Source organism: Centruroides vittatus, unplaced genomic scaffold (genome assembly GCF_030686945.1).
Source record: "Centruroides vittatus isolate TY-2023 unplaced genomic scaffold, ASM3068694v2 scaffold_861, whole genome shotgun sequence".
NCBI classification, from domain to species: Eukaryota; Metazoa; Arthropoda; class Arachnida; order Scorpiones; family Buthidae; genus Centruroides; species Centruroides vittatus.
In genome coordinates, this window is record NW_027122718.1 from 10228858 (window position 1) to 10255382 (window position 26525).

Below are 26525 nucleotides of genomic sequence, written 5' to 3' on the forward strand. Positions count from 1 at the left end.
ATTGTTATCTATAAGAACTAAACTTATGTCTGAGTCTAACTCTTATTGGATTTTAAAAATTGCGCAAATTTTTCTGTAAGTTAATATAGAAAAATTGTAATTGTATTGAATTTATTTTGATTTGACAAACTGTGAAAAGCTACATTTAATTATTCTTTATTTATATCCGATATTCCTCGTCTTTTATGAATATTTCCATGAATTGTGGTAGTATTTTTCATTTAGATACCGCGCAGTAAGAAATGAGGATTCGAACCCGATCCAGACCATCATAATCATATATGGGCAATACTGAAGCATTATAGCATAATATGTCAATAGTAAGGCTGTAAAATATTTCTTATACTTTAATTAAAATTAATTTTTGAATATATTTTAATATAAACAATAAAAAATTTTAAAGTTTCACCAGACGAGATGGGTTTAAAATTCTTTATTTTCTAAAATTCTATTCTGGAAACAACAGAATGGATATTTAATTAATAAAAAGATTACTCATTAATAGATTAAACTATTTGCTTGTCAATAAAGAAAACTCTGTGCATTTTAGATAGTCAATTCAGCAGGTAGGAAATTATACGAAGGTAAGAAAAAAATAAGATATTATTAAACAGATTCTAAAAAATCGATACAATGATAAAGGTTTTCTAAAAATTGTAGAAAATATGACATTTAAACCAAACTCCGAAAAGGAAAATATTAATATGAAACTGGTGAAAGTATATTCAATTCCTGTCGTACAAAGGCTATTCATCTTTTTCTAACATTGTGATCTCTATATGTCCATTGCATCCTAATAAAAATTCTGTACAGATGTGTAAAAAGAGATATTTTTGGACTACAAAAAAGTAATTTTGAACATATTTAAGTGTTCCTACATCATTTTAATCCATCAGATTTCAAGAGAATATCATTTCAATCGTCTTCTCCATACTTAAAATGGTTCTCTCCATCCATTTTCTTTAACTAAACAGAGATGTAATGACTAGAAATGATAATGAAATGCGAAAAAAATAAGAATAAAATCTGAAATGTGATATTTTTATTCTGTCAAATTGTATTCTTTTCATAAAAACGGATCTAAGAAAATCATTAAAACCAACTCTTTTCATAATTATAATAATGATTAACGGCGTGATAGATAGAAAATTATCGATCCTGTCATCGATCCATATTTCAACTTATGATGTATTTTTAATTAATCGATTCTATCGATCAGAAATGACGTTTATTAGAATAACCTATTTGTTATCTTAATTAATTTCTTTAATTAAAAAAGGAAAATTGATTATCAAGATTCGGGGGAAAAAATTACGAATAATTATCTCACTTCTACTTGATCAAATAATAACAATGATGATATAATTAAATTTTTCTGATTCACTTCTTGTAGAGTTTGCTTACAAATTTTAATTCGATCAAATGTATCGTCTTGTAATCTTTTAAGTTTATATATGAAACTTTTAGACAATCATTTAGGGAGAATTTTATTCGTTAATGGATATATGTCATTTTAATTAGATCCACGTGTTTCTATCTAATTTTAGTCGACAGTTTTAACAGTTTCTGGTTAATAATAACGATGTAATGTATTTTCATTCAATGTCATTTAAATAATGATGCGAGTTCCATCAAACTGATAAAAGTTTATAAGAATTTATAATATCTTGTGTTGAAACTGTATATAAACTTATTCTATTCTAATTTCTTTATTATATATCCAATATTATAAGGACCATTTAAATCCTTTCCTTTAAAGGTCAATTTCCAAGTATCATTTAAATCTTCTCCTTCAGAGATTCAATTTACAAGCATCATTTAAATCCTTTCCTTCAAAGATTCAAGATTGAAGTAAGTTATCATTTAAATCCTTTGCATCAAAGCTTCAAAGTAGGAACTTCATTAAATATATCTTTTCTCTAAAACTTCCATTAAATTCCTTTTATTAAAGCTTCAATTTACACTTCAATTGAATCCTTTGTATTTAAACTTCGGCCAGTAATCAAGAAATTGGTTGTACTTTTTAATTTTAATTGTTAAAATTTTAAAAAAATAACCTAAAATCTTTAATATTAAAAATAATAATATAAATATAAGTGTATTAAAGATAAAATATTGCAAAGATTTTCTATGAAAAATAATAAATATAGTAAACAATATTGAATAGGAAGAAAATACAAATTTATCTTGTTACAAGGTATAAGCTCTTTCTGTAGGATCAGATAAAGAATAGGAGGATTACAGGATAACGAATAAAGCGTAGACAGGATCAAAATATTAACTGGAATGACGATGTAAAAGTTCAAGAAAAATAACAAGAATGACCTATAAAAGTTCTCACAAATAAAAATATAAATTAGTGACTTAATATTATTAATTAAACAATAAATAATTCAGTAATGTAAGTTTATTTTTTATGTATGCAGCTACCCCCCTTTTTTTCCTATTTAATTTTAGTTTAGTTTCCATCATCTAAAATATATAATTGAAACAAACAGAATAACTAATGAGTTGGCATTAATGTCTCATTTAATTAATTGGTTGGATGTACAAAGTTTACAAATGTAATCCACTTTTATTAGTCTGTTACTAAAGTAGCGATGCTAAAGCGTAGGATCTCATTTTGATAAATTTGAAAATGTCTTTTGATTATAAAAACTGTTAAAATTATAATTTTAATTTATTTAAAATTCTATTTAAAATCAAATTTTTAATTTACTATTTTATATTTTATTTTTCAGAGCTTAAAAATAGAAGATAAGTCGTTGGTAAAATGCTCTTATCTTTCTAAATAAATTTATTTTTAATATAGGATATAATGAAATAAACTTTCTAAATAGTTTCTCGAAAGTATTTATGTTCAAAAATACAGTTTTTATTATAAAATATCATTAAAAAACTGTGATATATACACCTATAGAGAAATTAAATCGCACTGTTTGCATCTACTTAAGAGAAATTTTCAAGTAATTTAACAATAATATAAATGACTTATTAATAATAACGGCTATAATCTCTTTATTAAATAGTTTCAAACTAAAAGTAAAATAATATTTAACAATTTAGAAACAAAATATTATAGGGATTCTTTAATAAGATGGAATTATTTCTGTACTCTGGAGAGAGCTTTGTATGATTGAAAACTTTTACAGTCTTCTTTCACATTTTTTTTTTTTTTTTTTGTTAAATTTTATTATTATTCTTTTAATGTTCACTTCTGGATTTAATTGAGGCAAGACGAAAGAGGATAGTATCACTTGATAGGGATCAGTTACCATGACAACGATAATCGTAAATGGATGATATGTAAAGGTCGTCGACATTTTAGTAAATGTAGAAATATTGATAATAAAATTAAAAAGAAATTTTAATTAATTAATTAAGTTTTAATTTATAAAGCCAGTTTTTCTACAATAAAAAGTTTAAAAAAATTATCAATAAACATTATTCTCATATTAAAAATGCCTGAAATATATATATATATATATATTCTGGAAGAATTTCTTTTTTAGAAATTATAAGAAACATTTTGAATAATATAAATTTATATACGAAAAGCATTACAAGAGCATTAAATGCTTAGGGTATGGCACGTTTTAATTTCATTTTTGACCTAAAAACCCAATTTTATTTGACTTTTTTTAAGTATATTTAGCAAATAATAATCATTTATAGTAATCTAGAATTGTCCTCAATCTACTAATCTTCTCTTCAAATTTTAACATTAAATGTATAAAAATTCTAGTTAAATCTGGCTTATAACTTAATTAAATTAGCTAAAAATATATATATATATATATATTTTTTTTAAATAAATTGTATAGCAAATTAATTAAAATTATGAAATTTCATTTATTTAAAATTATTTTTGTTTTAAATTTTTCTTTCTTTTACTAAACATTAACAAGTTTAAATTAAAAAAAAATTTTTTATTGTTTACATTAAAATATATTCAATAATTAATTTTAATTAAAGAATAAGAAATATTTTATAGCCTTAATTATCTTTCAAGAGATAATTTAGTTAAGAATGAAATTAAAGGATAAAAACGAAAACAATATAAAAATTTAATATATTTTTATATTTATTACAATTATAAAATTGTATAAAAATAATTTACAACTTCTCTTAACATTTACACAATCGGAAAAAATACGTAAAAGTGTCTACTTTCATGCAAATTAAATTTATTGTAACTGAAAATTGTCTTTTTTTTTTTTTTTTTCTTTTCTTCCTAATAAATTTCAATTTATTTACAAAATCTGTATTATTTTATATATATATTTCCTTCCTTATAAGAATTTATATGGATCAATAGAATTTTATCGGTTAAAAATATAAGAAAATTCTTCGATTTTGTCCAAGATAAACCGCATTATTTTTGAGGATTTCTAGATTTATTGACGATAAATTGTAAAAGAAGTATCGAAAATTTAAGAAATTTACAAGAAATTATGGGCCTTGAGAATAATAAAATCTCATTTTAATATCGTTTAAGCTGCGAAAAATGTCTTAAAAATGATTTTTTTTAAACACTTACAACGATTCTCAGTCGTTATCGGATTTTCACTTCTTAAAATAAAACTTTAAAAATGTTTTAAAAATTGTACGATTATTTATATACAATTTCCATGATATATAAATATAAATATATTTTTTAAAAAATTGGAATATTAATAAAATATAAATAAGCACAATTGAATTTATATAACAATCTCACGAATGCCTAAGTTTATGGAAACGAGCCAGAAACAACAGAGAAAAATATTAAAAAAAAAAAGAATTTTAATATTTTGAATTAAAATTTATACGTAATAACAGAAAAAGATTAAATTTATATATATTTAAATATATTTTAAATTAAAATTCAGGCAATTTTTATAGATTTTTTTTTTCATAACTAAACAATTTAATCAATTATGATATATTTAAAGCGACATGTTCGTGTTTTAATACCCGTTTTTTTTTTTTAAATAATATAACAAGAATAAAACTCATTATAACTTATTTACATTTAATCTATAAGATAATAAAAATGCTGTAGATAAACATTTTAATGGTTAATTATCAACAAGTACGAGTGATGCATGGATCAAGATACAATCTTCAATTATGACGATCCCATTTTCTAATTACTCTTATGGTTTACTTAGTTGCTTCATGTTGTCACGTTAATGTCTACGATTTAAATAATCGATTCGTCGTCGAATTTCCTATGATTTTTCATCAATTATTCGAAGAAAATTCAATAATTTATCATAATTTTATAGTAGAAATGATCACGAAAGAGCGACTCTTACAGACAAAATTAAAGGTCTTACATACATATAAATTATATAGTAAAAAAAAAAAAAAAATGTATGAAATTATAAAGTTTTATGATTACGAAACAAATGAAATTTTGCGTGATTTTTAATAAATAATAATAATAATAATAATAATAAATTATATATGCTTTTGTAAGGATAATGCACTATATAACATAATATTCTTCAAGTTCTGTTTGTATTTAAACTAAAAATAGTTTTATAAAATATGATCAATCAATAAATAGAAAGAAAACAATTTTTTTTATTACATAAATTTAAATTTCAAGATTATAAAGACTTTATTTTATATATATATATATATTTAAATTCACGAACTAAAAAAACATAGTAATCATAAAGATTATCTTCTATTGTTTACTATTGAAAAATTATTTTAAAAAATAATCTGAGGTAAAAACAAGAAAGAAAAACCATTTAAAGAAAATAAAAACAAAAAAAAAAGTTTGTCTCGCTTAAATAAATAAAACTTGTTATTAAATTTTTAAAAGAAAATAGTGTTATTTTTCTTAAATTTCTATGGTAATAAATGATGACCTTCCACTAAAGATTGCTTTAAATGTAATTTTTAAAATAAGATTTTATTTATTTTTATTTAAGATTTTACAACTTTTGATGTTATTTAAATGATTATAACATTGTTTTATAAATATTTTAAATATATAATTATAAATTAAATATTATCTAATGAATTTTGGAATATAAGTTATATAATAATAAATTTAACGAATTAAAGATGGTTTTTTTTAAAGTTATAGAAAACTTTAAAACCATCAAGAAATAAATCTAAGTTTAAAGTAATTTTTTTTTTTTTAAATTTAATGCATTCACTTCACATTCACATCACTAATGTATAGGTTATGTAAGAAAGATGATGTGTTCTATTAGTACAGATCAAGTCTAATGTTATCCGCAGGATGTTCCATCCAGATATTTCAATATTATATAACTGAGAACACATTGATGGATGAGAATATGATATTTTTATTGTACCAGTAAAATATCTCGAGGAAAAAAAAAACATAATAATAAAAAATGGAGTTATTAATGAGAATGAGAATGTCGTTGATTAGAATTTAACGATAAATCTTTATCCACAATTCTAATTAAGTATCTTTTTCTTTGTTTGTAAGTTGTAAAATCGTATAGTTTTTATATTTCTTGACGGATATATTCGTAATATATAATTAGATATAGAATAATATAGAATAAATATTATAGCAATATAAAAAGAATATAGCATTGTCAAAATGCCAATTTTTAATCATATTTTTAATTTATTTAATTTAAAATATATGCTCTCCACCTCAAACTAGTAGTGACTTGCCCCTGTACATCATACTTTTCCTTTAACAATAAAGTCGTGCCGGTCATCTATCTAACTCTTTTCAGGGGAAAGTTTTTAAATTGAAATAACGTGACTTCTGCTTTGTATCGGACGTTTACATATAGTTAATCGGGGCTTCCTGCCTCTAAGCTTTCCATTTCTGTTTTATCTTTTATGTATCTGTCTATCGCCGTTCTCGAGATTAAGGAAGGACAGACGGACAAACAGACGGAGGATAGTGGGAATTTATAGGTCTACAATTTTTTCAAATTGCAGCCAAATTATTCCTCAAGAATATACTGTTATAAAAATAATTTTATATGATAACTATTTATAGTTATATAGATAATTATATAGGAATAATATTTCTTTTATATTCTAAGAATAATATTCTTGGAAAATTATTGAAGAATATTGAAGAATATTATTTCTCAGGGATATACTGTTATGAAAATAATTATCTAAAATTACTACTTATCAAAGCCATCTTATTATATTTCTTTAAAAATGTGAATTAAAAATAAAAAAAAGTTTTTATTTAATCTTTATTACTTTTAATTTTTCCGCAATATTCATTTAAATTTTTTAAATTTTATGCTACTTTATAGATATATCTATGAGATATACAGTTATAAAAAGAGTTATCGACGATAGCTACTTACATTTTTCAATAATACAAAATTATAAAAAAAATTAATTAGAAATTAAAGATAAATTTCCATATATTTTATCTATTATTAATGATTTTCCGATTTTATTCGTTTTCTAATATAAAAACTACTGTTTTTATACTTAGTTAATGAGATTTCTATGATATGTACGATGTAAAACTGCTTGTTAGACAGTTACATAGATATAGTATAAGAAGGGTGAAGAGAAAAACAAGAAACGTCACAATATTTTTATTATTTTTCGAGATATTTAAATTTTAATCATTAACATTGTAATAAATTTTAAAGTAACGAATCTAGAAAAAATGGAATTATATTGTATTATAACATAACGATATTCTTTACTAATTAGAAACAAATTTGACATTTATATTTGTAAGTAGAAGAAGAGAGTAAAAATCTATATACAAATACAAATAAAAAGAGGGAAAATCAAGCTTAATGCTTCACAATTCGTCCGGTTATTATTATTATTTAATAGTATTAATGTTTTTGTAACACGTCACTGTCAGAAGATATTGTTCATAACTTCGTAACGTTATTATAATTTATTTATTATGGTATAACCGCGATTATCCGAGATAATGTGAATTGATGTTATGTGGGATAACCGAAAACTCGGTTAAAACGGCCATTTTGTATTAAAAATTACGAATACGAAAGATTTATATAGCTAGAACATTTAAGACTCCTTTTATACTTTATTGAATTTAATAATATATAAGAACAATACTTTTTTACATTCTGTATTGTACACTTAATAGGTACTGTACGATTGTTTTACGAGAAATTATTGTAGTTACTTTTTTTAATATGAATGATTTGTCTCGCACTGAAGTTAAATGATAAAAGAAACAAATCATTTTTTAACACATGTTATCATTTATTAAATACTTTTATTTATGAATTACAGTATACGGTATTCATTTACAGCCTCGGATAATGCGAAACTTTGGCTTAATTGCCTTTTATTTGTAATGTTAAAATAGACTTTATCAGTTTTTATACAATGCTGCAGTAACTTTCCCTGCTTTTAACCTTCTTACAGAAATTTTGGTTAATGTTACCTATGGTTCCAAAATGGCGGCTAGTCTCTGATTCCAGCAAATAGAAGAAAGGAAACAGTGGGGACGCACGTTCTAACCTAACCTAACCTATTCTAATATATTACCATAATTATTATCAAGAAAATTATTAGAATAGGTTAGGTTAGGTTAGAACGTGCGTCCCCACTGTTTCCTTTCTTCTATTTGCTGGAATCAGAAACGAGCCGCCATTTTGGAACCATAGGTGACATTAACCAAAATTTTAAATTCACTTAATTATTGGACCATTCCGGATTTTATCCATCACATGTTTTTATAAAGTTGCATAACTTTTCCGGCGAAAAATATTTATGTTTAAAAAATACTAAGACACATTTGCATAATGTTAAAATTGTGTTTGGCGCTATATATTATGAGATTTTACTAAAATCTTTTAATTTTTTAATTATTATAGAATGGCAAAAAGTTTAATCTTCAGGATAAAGGTGATTTTTATTTTATTTTTTATTTTTTAAATTGTAAATGCCAATAACGAGTAAACTTTTCATTAAGTCCGATCCCACTAGAGATTTGACACATGACCCCTCTATCTTCCCTCGACTTTTAACCACCAAAATTTAAGAGCATCAATGCCCCTTACGCACTGTACCGTGCCAAATTTCGTTTCTTAATCTTTACCCCATCGTGAGATATTAAACGAAATAGATGCTAACACACACACCACACACACACACACACAATGTTCACGGAATTTTTACCCCATTTTTGATTTTTTTGGGGTTCAGGAAATTTCAAAACGTCGAGATTTGCAAATAACCCAGAGGGTAAAATTTGACAGAATTACAATACTTTCCTGTGTTATGTATAAAACAGCCGGGAAAGTAAAATGTGACATTCTTTGTCTTTTTTTTTTCCTTCTTCCTTCGCTCTTTATATACATTTTTGTAAATACAGAAATTCTAAGAATTTTTAGAATTAAGATAGAATAAAAGTTCATTAAGATAAATTTAGTTCAACAAGTGAAGCAATCAACAGACAAACTTTTTTTTGCATCATATCTATCAATAGAAAGATCTCGTTTATTGTTGTTAGTCTCTATATACTAGATCCTGTCATATAAAAATAGAAACTATTCATGTTTTCCGAATATTATACCTATATTTAGTTACATATATGAATGGATAAATATTTTATTATTAAATTTTACGCCTACTGTACACATAAAAAAAAGTAACTTACAAACCATACTATTTACTAAGATAATGAATTTGTAAATAGTAAAATAAACGTATATAAATATTCTTGCTATTATTATCGAAATATTAAAGTTTACTAGAAAAAAAATATTTTAAAATATCCATAAATTAAATTTCTTAAATTAAAGAATTTCATTAAGATGTAAACTATGCATGAAGTATGCGATCATGACATTTCATTAATGGAAGTTTGAGTACATTTTTTAATTTATGGTTTGTTCGAATTAATTATTTTTGTTTTAAAGGAAAAATATAAAATCTAGTTTAATTAAAGTGCTATTTTTCAGTTTAATATTAGTTGATAAACATTTAAAACTAGTTGAAGAGAGAAGATGATTTTACAGCATCCATCACATAATCTTACTATAGAATCAATACAAAAAAGTTATTTATAATATGTTTAAATAATTTAATTTATATGAAAAATATTTAAAAAATTTAATTAAAACACTTTTCTTTAGTTTATTATCAGTTACAAAGGTTTAAAAGTAATGAAAATCAAAGATACGATTCTATAACATTCATCATCACACAGTCCTTTTACAGGATCAATATAGAAAAGTATATGCATTACATTCGTTAAAATTCTCCATATTATAGATATTAAGTTAAAACTATATATTTTATCTTTCTTAGAAATAAATCTTTTAAAGTTTAGGCGATTTTTTTTTGATGGAATATAGATAAGAAAAAAGAAAACAAGGCTTTGAATTCGACAGATGTTGCTTACATCTGTTTGAAGTCTTTGATTACAGACCAAAATCTTTCTGTAAATGCCTGCAGGTGACTATAACAAATCGAGTTTTGTTCTTACAAAATATAGGTCTTTCGAGTATACTTGAAAAAGCACTTAGAAATTCGATTAATGTAACAACATTTGACTATAAATAGTTACTTCGACGCCATGTTGCTTTTCGTGTTGTTAAAATAACAAATTTTAGAAATAAATAAACTGAAATATAACTGATTTATCACGAAAAATATAGCCATTTTTATTTAATTTTTCTTGATTTTTTTTTTTTCTAGAAATTTCAACAAAATGGCTCATGCTATCTATTATATCTAACATCATTTTCTTTTCATTAATTAAATGATGTAGATTGATGTCATGCGATGGAAAGATTCAGCTGATGATTGATTTTTCACAGTCCAAACTTTTATCTTATTCTGTAGGAAAGTTTCTGAGAGTTTGAAGATTTTTTTTAAACCTTTCAACATGATTTTTATCATTTTTTTGGAATGATAAAAATCATGTTAAACAAAGGGAAAATAAAATACAAAAATATTATCTGAAAAGGCAGTACGTTTGAGTATCTGTTATTGTTAAAATTTCAGAAAAAAGTAATAAAATTCAAGAATAATTATATGTATGAATAATTGTCCATCGCTCATTAATTATATTCTGTAAGTAAAATTCAGGAAACGTCAATTTTTCACTCATCAACATTAATGCTGTTCAATAGATAAGAATAGGTCAAGTGATTCATTATGATCCTTGATTTAACGTTATATTATAATTAATCCGCTTATACATTAATGAATTTAGGAAAAAGATAATTATAATTACGAAACAAATGAGATCAAAATGCGTAATATGCTATAAATATGTACACTAATTCGTGTTAATTGATGCAAATAATAGTACATTAACGAATTTTCCTTATTAGGGATCCCGAAGATAAATTAAATAACATTAATTTTATTTAATTATTATTATAATATAATTAATTACATTTATTTTATTAAAATTTAAAGCGAATTTTTAAAATACAGCGCTAAACACGTTTTTCAGCACAAAATAAGTAAATTAAGTTGTAAAATCTTCAGGATAAATAAGAAATTTATTAACTTAAAATCTAAACAGAAAAAAAATCTATTTGAAAAAATACAAAATTAATTAAGTTTTCTCGAAAATTTTCTATAAATTAAACTAGAGCATTCGTCGTGCTACTAAAAGACATGGATTCGATTTCAACACGATAATTATTCAATTAAATTTATTGTTAAGTGTGGATTTTATAGAATTTTGATCGTTATATTTTATAGTTTAAGATATTTATAAATAAAAATGATTGAAAAAAATTCCTTTTCTGTCGAAAGTTTTTATCGTCCTTGATCTTCAGTCAGAAAATTTAGAACAAGGAATTATACGATAAATTCGAGAATGGCATCTCTACTATAGATGACACTTATGGCATTATCGAATTTTTTATAAAGAATAGGCCATATCTATTCATTTTCAATATGAAAGTCGTTTAAAAAAGTGATTTGGACAGGATCGTATTTCGTCGATATCATTGTTTATATGTTCTTAAAGATCATTTATGATTTACGATCATACGATAAATAATTATGATTAAAACTCATTTTTAAAATTTATTTTAAAATTTCAAATAAAATTTTTTTTTTATTATTATTTTCAATTCATTTTTATAGATATTAATTTTAGAATTTTATCATTTACATGTACAATGACTACTTAATGCTAACTTTAAATCTAATTTGCATTAAAAAAATTTTTCTCAGCTACACTCCAACTGACTTTTTCTATAGAAAAACATTAAATAATAGAAACAGACTTTTTATAGTTATTGAAAAACACTGTAATCTTACCAATTAAAAAAATAATAATAAAAATCTTTAATTATTGAATGCTTTCTGCTTCCAATTAATGAGAAAAATACCATTTAAACAGGAAATGCCATTACATAAAAGCCATTTTCTGTTGTGTTTATCATTATTATTAATGAATATGGTTATCTTTAATTACACGTGGCAATAACACCACTGAACACTGGTAGTTGATCGCGAGTTAGCACCTGATCAACGGTCCGGACAAGTGAAGTTTACCGGGTTTTCTTCACGTGTATAACATCTAAAAGGAGCCAGTTTTCTACAGAAAGTCTTTCCGGAAGGCATTTTCCCTTGGGAAATCGCTCATGTGTCTTAATCCACAAAGCCAATACAACTACAGATAAAATGATATTAAACATTTTTGGTGCAAATTATAACGTAACATATAAAACGGCCGGATGGCCTGAAACGTTTAAGGCATCAGCCTACTACTACTACTGCTGCTGGAATCGAATTCAAATGAGTAACCATAGGAATTTTTACTGATGGTCCTTCACGGATATTTGCCCATCAATGGCCAAATGGATAAAACCACTGAACCAGTGAATTAAGCGGTTTTACGCCTGTCCAACGGGCTAGCCACGTGCAATTTTTCCGGGTTTTTTTTTCACATGTCTAACAACTAAATAGGGAATCAATTTCCCATAGAAAGGCCTTTTTGTGAGAAACCGGATATGCCAAGCTCTGTCTCTCATTACCCATTCGCCCATTGTGGGCCTGGCCGAACTTGCAAGATGGGAATGAAAAAAAAAAAAAAAAATTCTATTAAACTGTATCAAAGAAAAAAGCAGATATCCAATGATTTCTGAATAAAATTGAAGTGAAAGTCTTTCTATCTTAAAGAGCTTTATATTATAAAAAATGTAAACTTTTAAAATATAAAGAAATAAAAGATTTTTATATATAAACTATGAATAATAAAACTCCATGATCGAGTAATAAAATGAGCCATTGATTTAACGAGTAATTGCGCTACTTTTTTCTATAAATTTATTCTAAAAATTTATGAGCATAACTTTAAATGCTTTTTTTTTAAAAAATAAGCTTCTTTACACGTGACAGTTTTTTCATTAAAAACTATCTACAAATTACTCATAAATATATTTTTATTATAAATTGGAAAGTACTTAATGTCTTTGAATATTTTATATCATTAATTTTTTTTTCTCTTTTAAGTTACTACCAAGAGGAATGTTGTGCGTAACTAAGATTTAAGGTAAAAGTATATTTTTCAGTAATTTGAAGAGCAAATTTATTATTATTGTCACAGGCAGGAAGACTGATAAAGATGATTTGCATCTGTTAACATTAATTGTTGAATAATTAGAAAATAAATTAACATTAATGTTCGTAAACATAACTAGAACTTAATCTTTTTATCATAATTTTGATTTGTATATTCCAAGTGAAGTAGAAAGAAAATTATATTTACACTATAACATCATACATTTGAACTGAATATTATTGTTTCTAATTTATCAAAACAAGTACTTCAACGAATTTGCATTGTTAATTAATATCTGAAATTTTCGAATATTCTCTAAATACAATTTCAATAATCAACTTACAGTAATTTCTTGGATAATGCTTTAATATTTTTTTAAGCCCACCAATGGCCGAGTGGATAAAACCACTGAACAATTTTTGGTCGCTTGTTAGCGCCTCGCCAACGGGATGGCTACTTAAAATTTTCTGAGTTTTCTTCGCGTGTGTAACAACCTAAAAGGGGCCAGTTTCTCACTGTAAGTCCTCCCGGAAGGCACGTGGCAAGCATCCCTTCAAGAGAAGAGGTCCTCCTGGAAGGCCTCCCTTGCAGATCTCTTCAGTGTTGCGTTGCCTTATTCCAATAATAAAAGTAGCAGATATTTCGAATACCATGAATTGTGATTAAGATTCAGACTTATTGTTAATAGATATGAATACAAAATTCTTACACTGAAAGGAAAGAAGCTGTTTTCAGTTGAAGTTAATTATTTAAATTAAAAAATAAAATAAAATTTGGATTTCTTTCGGATAATTTACATGACATTAGTTAGGAAGAGAGCATTAAAAGATTCTATTAAGATAAATTCTAGAGAGTAATGCTAGAAGAAAAGTGGAATTCTACTATAATGGCTAACTATTATTGTTTGTAGCAACAAGATAAATGTTTCACAAATGGCTAAACTGATTTCGGCATTTAGAATCCGAGTGGCATATTTATTCTATTTTATTTTTCTGTTTATAATGTATACATGTTTAATTTTCCCAACGGCGACGTTGAATAATGTTTTATTGGAAGACTTCAAAATCATTCTCATTTAAATAATGCATCTTAAAGAGTAAATTCTTTTTAAATTTAATTTGAATTTTGTGCCAAAAATGGATTTTTCTTCACATTTTAGTTGCAAATACAATGAAAAAAATAGAATTTTTGTTAGTATTATGTACAGTACGTCCATTTTACGAACACTTCGACTGTTATTCTTGTTGCTATTTAAATAATATATGAGTAAAATTAATAAATAAAAATTTTTTTATACATTTCAATAAATTTTATATTTTTTTATACAGTATAATATATATAATTATATGTATCTTAATAGATTATGAGTAAATAATAGGCATAATTAATATTTAAAGTACAATCGTACCTCAATTTAGCGCCATCACTTTTATGCCTTTGAAATTAGCATCCAGTCGAGTGTGGCACTGAAGTGAAGCATCTCAAATAGAAACGATTTCATATAGAAATAAGGTGTAAGTTTGAGTTTGTGAATTTGAAAGACACGAGATTCGGTGATAACGATTTAAATATACTAAAAACTTTCCCATTTAATATTTACAGAGACGATCCGTTCGCAAATATTCATTAGGCACTTTTAAGAGGTTGGCTCTATCTAGAAGAGCGTTATATCGAAGTTTAAATGTATAGATGTTTGGATATATCTATCCAAAAAAAGAGCATGAATATCTAGAACTAGATAGGTAATACAAGGTATGATCTGAACTCACGTTAATACCGGCAATTGCTAATTATATGAAAGTCTAAATAAGACCACATTGAATATATTAATGATTAACAACATAAGCCTGCAATTGATATAGTACAGTCCTATTGATTAATTGATTATGGATTTATATTGTCTGAATATACAGTATATTTTATAGTTTTATTGAATAAATCTTTCTAAATTCTTAATTTCAATATTTGAAGTACAAACGTAGCATATTATCGTTTTAAATTTACATGTATTTTTTTTTCTTTTGATTTGTTAATATAATTTGAGAATATAAATTTGTGTTATCAAACGTTTAACTTAGATCAGAATCAAATTATAAATCTTTTTAAATTCTTCCAGCAGCTAAAAATAATTTTTTTTATAACGAATCTTGCTCATTTTCTAGAAATTTTTATATTGCAAAACTTCAATTTTTCTAGATCAAAACTTTACAGAAATCACTTCACGTATGCCATATTCTTTACTATAATCACAGTCGAGGCTTTATCTTCAATGCTTTATCTTTAACCGATCTAAAATAGTTACATTAAAACCCGTATAATGAGTAATTTTCCTCCTTTTGATCCCCTTTCACAACCTATCCTTGAAGATAATCGTCGATAAGATTAAATTATGCGAAAAATTTAAGCAAATGCATTATACTTTAGATTTATCTTTTATTCTGAAAATGAATTTAAATTAAAAGAAAAAAATCTTTATTGTTCTATCTAGGTTATAAGTTTGGTTTATCAGATACAAAAACCAAAACTAAAATATTCAATATTCGTAATCATCTTCACCAATAAAACAATTCCTTTAAAACTTTTCCAAATATAATATATATAAAAAAACGTATAGTTTATTCTGTCTTCCCCTCCTTGTATCATCTTTCCCATGTTTCCTCTGTCTAATTCATTTTGTCTTATTCTAGTAAACACGTTAAAAGCTTCCAATATTTATTTTCGAAGTTAAAAAAGATGCCGTAGTTATTGAATTTCTCTATATAATTATTTTCTAAGATCATAATAATCGTTAAAACATTGGCTATATTCGGAAGAATAATTAACTTTCAATTACTCAATGGATAAGATTTCAAGGAAAATAATTAACTTCGTTATCGATTATCTCAATTATTATTATTTTTTTTTATTAAATCATAAAGATTCATGTTTACGGAAGAGCCTTAAAAGAAACTTTAACTGAACACTAACTATCGGAAATTCCTTTGACAATAGATAATCGCAATCCGAAGGAAATACTTCAATCAGACCGTTATCATTTTAATGATGATTTACTACAAAAAAAAACTATTATTAAATTGAGTTTCTTTCGTACAATTCATCAAAAAAAAATACTTGTCAGTTTGTTTAACTTGCATAATATAATCAAGAAACTAAATCCATTCTTTGATATATGATCATTTCTTTATGTACAGTACATGTACAATCAAAATTCTATTGTAAAGAAAGAATTTTGGTTTTAACTTCATGTTTTATTTTTAAAAATACTTCTAATAACAAATTATTAAACTATTTCAAAAAAATTGATAATCCAAAATAATAAAATTCTTAAAAATCAATCTAAGTGATGATCTGAGACGAATTTCTTAACTCGAATGGTCGAATCTAGTACAGAAAAGTATGATTTGAGAGATTGAGAATTGAATAAGTCACGTTAAGAGATAATACTGTATTCTGAATATTATATTAAATGAATTTCACAAATTTATATAAATAATAATAATATAAATAAATTCGTTAACCATTAAAAAAAACTACACGTTCATTCTTGAATTCTCCAACATGATGGCACCTAATTGTATATATGAGGTCGTAAAATAAATTTATGCTCTCATTGTTAAAGCTGTTAATTACGATGAACACATTTCCTTCATAAAAATTGATCCATATTAAAGCTAGCGAAAAGTAAAACATGTTTAACAATCTCTCTTAAATGTTGTCATCTTTCCAGATCATAATCATATTACTTTTCAGAATTTGGCGACTTCTTGTAATCGTTTCTAACCAGTAGTGTAACCAAGGAAGTCCAGAAGGTCGGGCATCTTTACCTTTGTAAATAAATTAATTAAAATAATTAAATAAACACAGGAAAAAAAACTAAATGTGACAAACGCCCTTATACGCATTATACAATATCCAAGAATTTACTTTTCATCCACAGAGTTAACAGCTACATCCACATTTACACAGGGGTGAATGCACGTTTGCACGCGCTAATTCAGGTTCCTCCTAACATCATTTCTAGTTTCGTTGCTGTTTCTAACCACTTTCTACAGAAATGATACTATTACAAAAAGAGAAAATACTTTTTTGAAGAGAGGATTCAGAATTTCAATATTCAAATATTCAAATATCAAAATTTTTATATTAAAAATGTTAAATCTACTATATTTAATTTTGAAAGCTACTTTTAAAAATATTCTGAGCATGTTTTTTTGTTGTTTAGATTTCAGAACTATCGACTTTCGCGATGCTATTTTGTCACCGAGTACAAAGACCGACATGTCCAAACATGTCATTATACCGAAATTAACATAACAACGGTCAACCTTTAAGCGATATCTTTAGAAAATCGAATGAATTAACGGTTTCTCATGCCGTGTTAAACAACGGAAAATGAATTTCAAATGACTAAAAAGTCCAACGAAAGTGATTGATATTTTAATAATAAAAATTTCATTATCTGTTATTTTCAAAGAAATACTATTTACCATTGAATAAATATTCCCAATGTGTAATATTTAAATTTTAAAAACTTAAAATTAAAAAAAAAATTTATGAAATAAAAAATTTAATCGTTAAATTATTGAAAATTTAATTTAAAAAAAAACTAATAAATGCATTAATTTAGTTTTGATAACACGAGGTAAATGTGTATTGCCACTTCGATATTTTTACTGAAGTGTAACGACGTATACTAAGGTTACCACATTTATCAAATTTAAGGATGATTCAGTGGGTTATAAAACATTAATGTTTAAAGATATTTTATTTTTTATAGTTTCTCTGTTTCAAAATACACATTCATTGCAACGATACTATTCAATAAATTAACCAAAATTATAATTTTTTAAAATGTTAATTTGGTTATTTAAAATCAAATAAAATAAAATTTGTAAAGTAAATTTTAAAAATTAATATATAATATATATATCTTATAAATAATAAAATTAATTCAGTTAAGCATTGGAAAAACAATGACCTACAAAAATATCCGTTTTTATATTTTTCTTTAGATAATAAATATATATATATATATATATTATATAATGAGTTCAGCTTATATAAACTCTTAAAATCGTAGATTTATATTCGGAAAATGATCTATCACAGTTTTTAAAATTATATAAAATAATATAAACCAGAATTACGATTCTGCAAATTCCTGATACTGAAATGCTTACAGATAAGAAAAAAAAAATGTATATATAAAAATTTAATTAAAAAATTTATTTACTATTTTTCTAGTTGAAAAAAATATTATATTCATGAATTTACTAAAAATATTTCTCGTAAAAAAATAACTGAAAAACTCGAAGCGATTTGCAGTTTTCATTTTTCTTATTTTATGTCTTCGTATGTATGCAATTCTGTAATGCACTTTGATCCATTATTATTTTTTTAAACTCCGAATTGCTTTCGTTGAATGGTCTTAACATTTTCTATTCCACAAAAAAACATTCGATTTTATCTCTTTGGATCCATTTCGGAACGGAAAAAATTTTTTAATCAATTAAATATCAAACAAACACGCATCAGATAATTTGAAATCATTAATAGTAAGTCAATATATATATATATATATATATATATATATATATATTTATAGTTCTTGTTGTGATTACCTTTCCTGTTTTTCAAATGACTTTGTTTCCTCAAGAGGAAAACTACTATCGTGTTTTTATTGATTCGAAGTTGATTAAGAACAAATTTACGAATGGTTGTCCATAGTTTAGAGTATTATTAGACTCAAATTTTTAGTGGAAATGTTTATTATAAACTTAAGATGACATTTAAATAGATTGAAAAGAAGAAACTCTTAACTAAAATTGGAAAGCTTACAAAAATCTGGTGGAAAATTCTTTAAATTTATATAAAAACTTTCTTTCTTTATACGTCCAGAAAACAATGAGATAACTTATAGTTTTTTATTTCTTTTTTTTAATTTATAAGATATATAAAGCCAAAAAACTTTTTTCTTTTTTTAAAATGGCAAATTTTAGATCGTAGTAAACGTTTTTATAGTTTCAATTCTAGATTGCATTTTTTTTAAAATGAAGCATTTTGTGTGAGTAATTTGCATGAATATATTTCGTGCCTCACAACCATTCCATTTATTGTTCATGATAATGGGTTTAAAACAACAAAACAAACAGTAGCACAGATGATATTGTGGTAGCTTGCAAGTTATTATTGAATTTATGAGGCCTACACCAAGAACCATTATAAAATGTTCATAATACGTACCGTATCTATACGTTTGCACGTTTACATTTACACGTTTAATATAAACATAAAAAATTCAAGAAAAGTTCCGAGAATGTGTAGATATACTCGTAATATTATTATAAATTCTCAGAAATTTTCAATTTTGAGACGAATAATATTTATTTATTTATTTTAGTGCTATTCTTCCATTAAATCTATAGCGCTTGGGGCGAGCAATGTATAAAAGTCAAACATCATTTTGTAAGAGTGACACATATAAAAACAATTGCCTCGACAGGATATTACTTTGGAGATAAAGAAAAACTTTAACAAAAGAGATTTTTAAATTAAACTTTTTTAAAAGAAATGATGAAAAATTTCCCTGTTTACGAAAATATCAGGATATTATGGAAGGTGAAAGAAACCCATTTCCTCTATGTCACATAATTATATCAAAAAAAAAAAAAATTTTTTTTTTATAAGTAAGTCTGTAAGTCTGTTCGTATAAAAGTCACTTAGACTTAACAATCTATCCGTGTAATTTTTTCGATTAGAAACATTTAAATTTAATCGATCTAACGAATAGTTTAATTTCTTTTTAAGTAGGATTTTGGTATATTTTAACTTGAGATAAGTCAGATGTTGCCTATTTAGTTTAACACCATTGAAGACATTAAACTGAAGCTCAAATTTTCATATTTTAAGCATCACGTAGATATCAAGTTGCAACAGAAGGCATAAATAAAGTAAAGCAGTATCAGACTTCAACGTTTTAGTAGCAACAGTTTCGAGAAGTATTTCTGTTTTTCTTTTTTATTGTCTGTGAATTATTCAAAACAGTTAGATACGAAGAAAGAATCGATTCTATCTCTAGGCTGTCTTTGAAATTGAATTTCTTTTGAGTAAAAATAGGAAAAGTGTGTGTGTTTCTGATGTCATCTTGTCGTCACCATCTGTTCGGGCGAGTTGATCATGTGTTACAATGAAGATGAGCTTTGTTTGCACGTGTTGATAGTATTTTTGATATTTTAATAACTAGTTATAGTGGAAAGTAACATAATTAAGGTCAGATTAAAGAAGAGTAAAGAAAAATTATGGAATATAAATTGCTATTTAGTAAGCTCCACATTAATCTTATAAATTCATTAGGATCATAAAAAAAAGATATCGAGAATTCATCATTGCAGAAATATTACACTTTATGTTTACTGTTAGATTATCAGTCCGCTGTCGTTTGTGTAGATAACAGTTAATAAGAATGTAAAATTTAAGTATCGATTTACAAGAACTAATTTTCGATATGGTAAAGAGGTCAAAAAGGTGATTTGACACGAGCATTCATCAACACGCAATGGCGAGTGCTAAGCATAATAATGTAATTTTATGGTTTAAAAGAAAGTTTTCATATTTACATAAGTCTTAATTTATAAACTTAAAATTAATCTATTTTAAGTTTACTGAATTAAAATTATGAGAAATTTCTCATATAATTTAAACAGATATATAATGGATAAAATTGGCAAAGCGTTTAACGCGCGCATTTAATATAATATTGAGTAGTTGTTTGGGTATGTAAATGCTGCGTCATAATATTTAGCACGTTTATACAGGTATATTTTCTGGTTCTTTGATCCTGTTATCACGTACACGTCGATAGTTTAATCGACTTCTACCCTATATGACGTCAAACAAAACATACCCTAATGCACTGACTGGTGTGTAAGAACAGCACTAAAATAATCGGATTAACTTCCTCCTTGCCAATTTTCTTCGGAAATATGAATTTTAAATCTATTTTTCTAAAACAAAATTCAACTCTTGACTTATGAGTAGGTTATTTCCAGTCACAAATGAAATAATTCTTTATTCCATTTCAGAAAGATAAACTGTTTAATTGCAAAAGTACCTAAGTATCCACTTAACATTAATAAACAGAATAAAGAAACTAATTTTACTAATTCTGTAAATAAATTTAAGGTTAAATATTAACTAAAGAGAGAATAACAGTTAGAACTTATCCAGAAAAAAAATGTAGCGACTAATTAGTTCAATCAGAAAAAAAGTAAAATAATTAACTGGCGAAAAATATTAATGTCATAAACCCTACAGCAATAAAAAAAAGTAAAACGGAAGAAAGTAAAATAAAGTTCACTTGAAAGATCAATATAGGATAGATCATAACCAACGTTCCTCAAGAGGATCGTTAAAAGAATCTCAAAATATTATGGAAAAAAAGCTGTTTGAAACAAAATAGAGTAGCACAGTGTTATTTTTAATGAATTTTCTGTTTTAATACCTTGAAAAAAATCTACTTCAAATAACACTTTATCAATTAATTGTTTTCTAAAAGTTAGAAAAACTCTAGAAATCAATATAAAATCATACTTTAAAACTTAACTACTACTTAAGGATTGACAAAGGAGGTAACGAAGATGAATTTTTTTATTATCTTCACCGACATCTAAAAAGTTTTTTTCTATTATTTATTAGAAATAGTTTATAAATAAATAAAATATGTTCAAGTTTTTCAAACCATGTAAAATATTCAGAAATTTCGTAAAAACGCCTATGTTGTATTGGAATAATCATAAATTTTGAAAATTTTTAAGGAAAATATATGTAAACCATTTATATATATACATATATATATTTAAAATATACAAATATAAAATTTAATAAAAAATTTAAAATCAGAAGCATGTTTTCATTCAGAGAACTAAATTTTTAAATATATAAAAAAACCATAAGAAATGAATGTTTTATAAAATTATAAATAAATAATATTATTATAAATTTATAATAATAATAATAATAATAATATATTATTTTTTCTAATAAAAATTTATAAATTTTATATTTTTCTCTTATATAAGAATTCAATTATCATTTACAATATTTAATTAATAACTAAGAATTTTTTTAAATAATAAAATATTTGAAAACAAATTGGATTTTTAGATTAATATTTACAACAAAAAGTTCTAAATTTTAAAATATTCATGACTTAAAACTTTAATTCATAATTTTATTATAATTACAGCATTATAAATGTAAGTTTTATAAATATATCATGTAAAATTTATTCACCATTTTTTTTTTACAAAAGTGGAAAAGATTGAATTTAACTTACAAGAATTTGCATAATTCACAATATTTTTACCTTTAGAACCATTTAATTTTATAATATAATAATCATTAAAAATCTTAATTAAGTTCTTCTTTTATCTTGAAATTTTATATATGTATATAAAACTTTTTTTGAAAGGTTTTTTTTTTTTAAAAGCATGGAAAATAATATTTTAACATATAAACTTTAGATTCTAGGATAAAATTCTCTCTGCAGAAGCACTTTTAAAGATTGCACTGCCTTCAACCTATTGTCATTGTGTCTAGAGAGAATTTTATGTCAAGTTTGTATATATAAACTTTCTCTAGGGTAAAAATTTCTTAGAATTAAAAAAATAAAAAAGAATAAATAAAATGTTAAATTATTTAATAAAAAGTATCATTGATTTTTTAAAGATTTTCTTCTATTTTCTCGTCTTTAGAGACTAACTTTTAATGCTTTTCTTACATCTTTATTATATATATAAGAAAAATTGTAATATATTTCATTCGATCGGTATATTTTATTATTTTTGACAAAAAATCATTGATTCAATGAAATACCAAACTTAAAAAATATCAATAAACTGTCAAACATAATACTTTATTCAACAAAAACAACGTATAAGTATACGAAGATACAAACAATATATCAAATAATACAATCATTTATATTAAATTATTATCAATAAATATATTTTTAATGGATAGTAAGTATAATGTTTAAGTACACTGACCGTAAAATTATTATTTAAATTTATCAAGCAACAATACAAAGTATGGAGTTAAAAAAATATATATTAAAAATTGACCTTAACAGCAATGACTAATTTATCATATAAAGTATATAGCGGTAAAATTTTAACAAGTGATTTATCACAGACGAATGACATTTTAATGAGTTACTCGATTGTAGATGATCCTAAGTAATTTATGTAATGTTGTATATCAAAATATTAAATTTCCTTTATTCAAATTTATGAGTATTTTAGTTTTCAGTTGTTTTTTTTCAAAAACTTTTTCTTTGTTATATAAAATTTCAATTTTTTTTCCTAAGAAAAGAATTTTGACTTTAAAAAACGGGGTTATATACATGAAAGTTGAGACCAGATACGGAAAACTTAGGGTCAAGAGACCCGATTAACCGATTATATAAGAACTTCAAGTGCAAACTGGAAGTTACGTTGTTTGAATTCGAAACTTTCCCCTGAAAGTGTTACGTAGATGACCTGCACGACTCCATTGTTAAAGGAAAAGTATGATGTACAGGGGCAAGCCACTGCTAATTTGAGGTGGAGAGCATATATTTTAAATTAAATAAATTAGTACTTTTAAAAATTCTCAGTTTTCGAAAAATTGTTATTATTAACTAAACATTTACTTTCCAAATTTTAATTTTTATTCTTTCAGAAATACAGTTTACTTCAGTTTACAGTTAAGTCGGAATTTTATTCTTATATTTACCAAGACATTGTGTCGTATTTATTTACATAAATGCTTGGCCTACGGGCAAATTGAATTGTAATATAAACATTAAAGAAATTTATACGTTTAGTTTATTATTTATAACAAACTTTTATAATTTATTTAAAACAATCGTAATTATAATTAACCAAAGTCGTTCAAGTAATGGTAGCTGTCTACTTCCTTCGCCTTGAGTGAATAAACTTGTAAAATAAAAGTGTTAACAAAGATAAATTAGTTTTAAAAACAGATTTAATTAAAATTATCTTACCAAATAAAACATTTCATATTTTTTCTAACTTCCCACTTCAAATTTTCATTAAATTTCTACAGTGTACCGTTATCATTTACCATTAAAATACTTTAGATTCATTATATAAAATGGATGTAAAATGTTTAATTCAATTTAAAAATGTAATAACATTTTACACATACAATATTTGGAAATTATAATTTACAAAACATTTATTTTTTAAGACGAATTAATTGAATTTTTTTTAAATCTTCTAGATCGATAATGGAAGCTACAGGTTGTTATACGAAAATTAAATCTTAAAAATTAAGTCTACTTTCGTCGATTTATATAATTTTTACTATAAATAAATAATTAATACATTTTGTTAATGACATAAACTAATTATCAGAATTTATTTTATCAATTATTTCTCATGTTTACAAAGGTTTTATATAGACAAATGCTTTTATGATTTCTGTATATTCTAAGCTGGAATTAAATCTAGTTTTCTCCTTTTCCTTTATTTACTATATCAAAAATATTAAATAAAAGAATGCTTTAGACATGAAACTTTAATATTCTATTCAAATTTTGTATGCGAAATTTCACAAGTCAATAATTTACAAGACGAGTGACTTAATATCTTACTAGTAAAATTACCATTTAAATTATTAAATACATAGTATTATATAACTAAAGGTCAATTGACCAAAATTTGAAATTAAAAAAAACAAATATTCTACAATTTTTTTAATTAAAAATTCTTTTTTAAAAAAAAGTGGAAAGAGTTGAATGATTCAAGTTCACTTCTAGAGTGACAATAATTGATGATGTTACCTGAAATCCTTCCTGAAACACGCAATAGAAAACACGAATATATTACAAAGAAAGATTTTTAAATAATTAAGTTAATGTTTTAAATATAAATATATAAAAAAAATATATTAAAAATAAATATGAAACGACTTGAACTTTCCATACAGACGAGCTTCGCAACTGTAACTACACACACACACACATTACTGCATTTGACAGAATAAAGAATGGAAACCACGTGGATTGATTAGTTCTGTATATAGACATTTTCGATTTTCAATAAATAAAATTTATATTTTTATTACATATTTTTATTTATTTATTTTATTTTTTACTTATAAAATAAGTTGTTTAACAGCTATCTGCTTTCGGTGTTAAACCATCCGTGATTTAAAGCTATAAAATCTTGTTCAATAAAAGAAAAATATAAATTTATATATACAAAATTTTGATTGTAGAAGCTTCAAACAATATAGGATATTCTAGTGTTGATTAAATTAAATTTAAAAATAAAAAATAAAATAATAATAAATTGTGTACTTACGCAAAGAGTTGTAGCGTCGAATAATATTTTCCAGAAACGTGTTCTGTGGGGCAACTAGGCCTCTTCTTCCGCCTGGCATTTTGTCATCTCGGGTCCTTCGGAAGATAAACCTTTGGGGGAAGTCAGAGGTGAGAGGTCAACTTAGGGCAACATAGATCCCCTCCGCAGAGGTCAAGACACAGCCTTAGTGGCAGACCACCACATTTGCCGTCCCAACTCGTTTGACCAACGCCTCCCTGGCGAGGAGAGACGTTTCGGATGCGCATGTCTCGTCGCCATGACAACCTGGGATTCAGATGGCGTATTTGGACCAGACTCAGTTGAATTTAATTAAATTTTTACGGCGAATCTGAGCTTAGAACGATCCCCCTCCTCGCCAATGATTCCGTTCTGCATTCATTTGCGCATTCTCCGGATTTGTCATGTTAGAAATTCAAATTTTTCCTTTTTTAATGAAGTCGATGATGATAATGATGATGAGGAAGAGGAGGAGGAGGAGAAAGAGATAGAGTAAAAGAGGATTAGTGGAGAAAGAAGATAAATACTTTACAATTCATTTTTCAGATTAATTACAATTTTTGTATCATATTCTAATTTTTCAGTAATGTAAATGAAGGAATTTTCATTTTACGAAACTCGAATTAGCTCACGTGCGCATCAATATGTTATTT

At 24.7% G+C, this 26525-nt stretch overlaps 1 protein-coding gene across 2 annotated transcripts in view; it reads right to left on the reverse strand.

The window, feature by feature from the left end:
- Positions 1-26104, reverse strand: part of LOC136989974 (potassium voltage-gated channel protein eag-like) — a 62109-nt gene extending 36005 nt beyond the window's left edge. For both annotated transcript variants that reach the window (XM_067288286.1, XM_067288285.1), the window contains exon 1: positions 25855-26104. In XM_067288286.1, coding sequence (XP_067144387.1) covers positions 25855-25933 — 79 coding nt within the window. In that variant the 5' untranslated portion in view covers positions 25934-26104. The remainder of the gene's footprint in view (positions 1-25854) is intronic.
- Between the last annotated feature and the right edge of the window lie 421 nt (positions 26105-26525).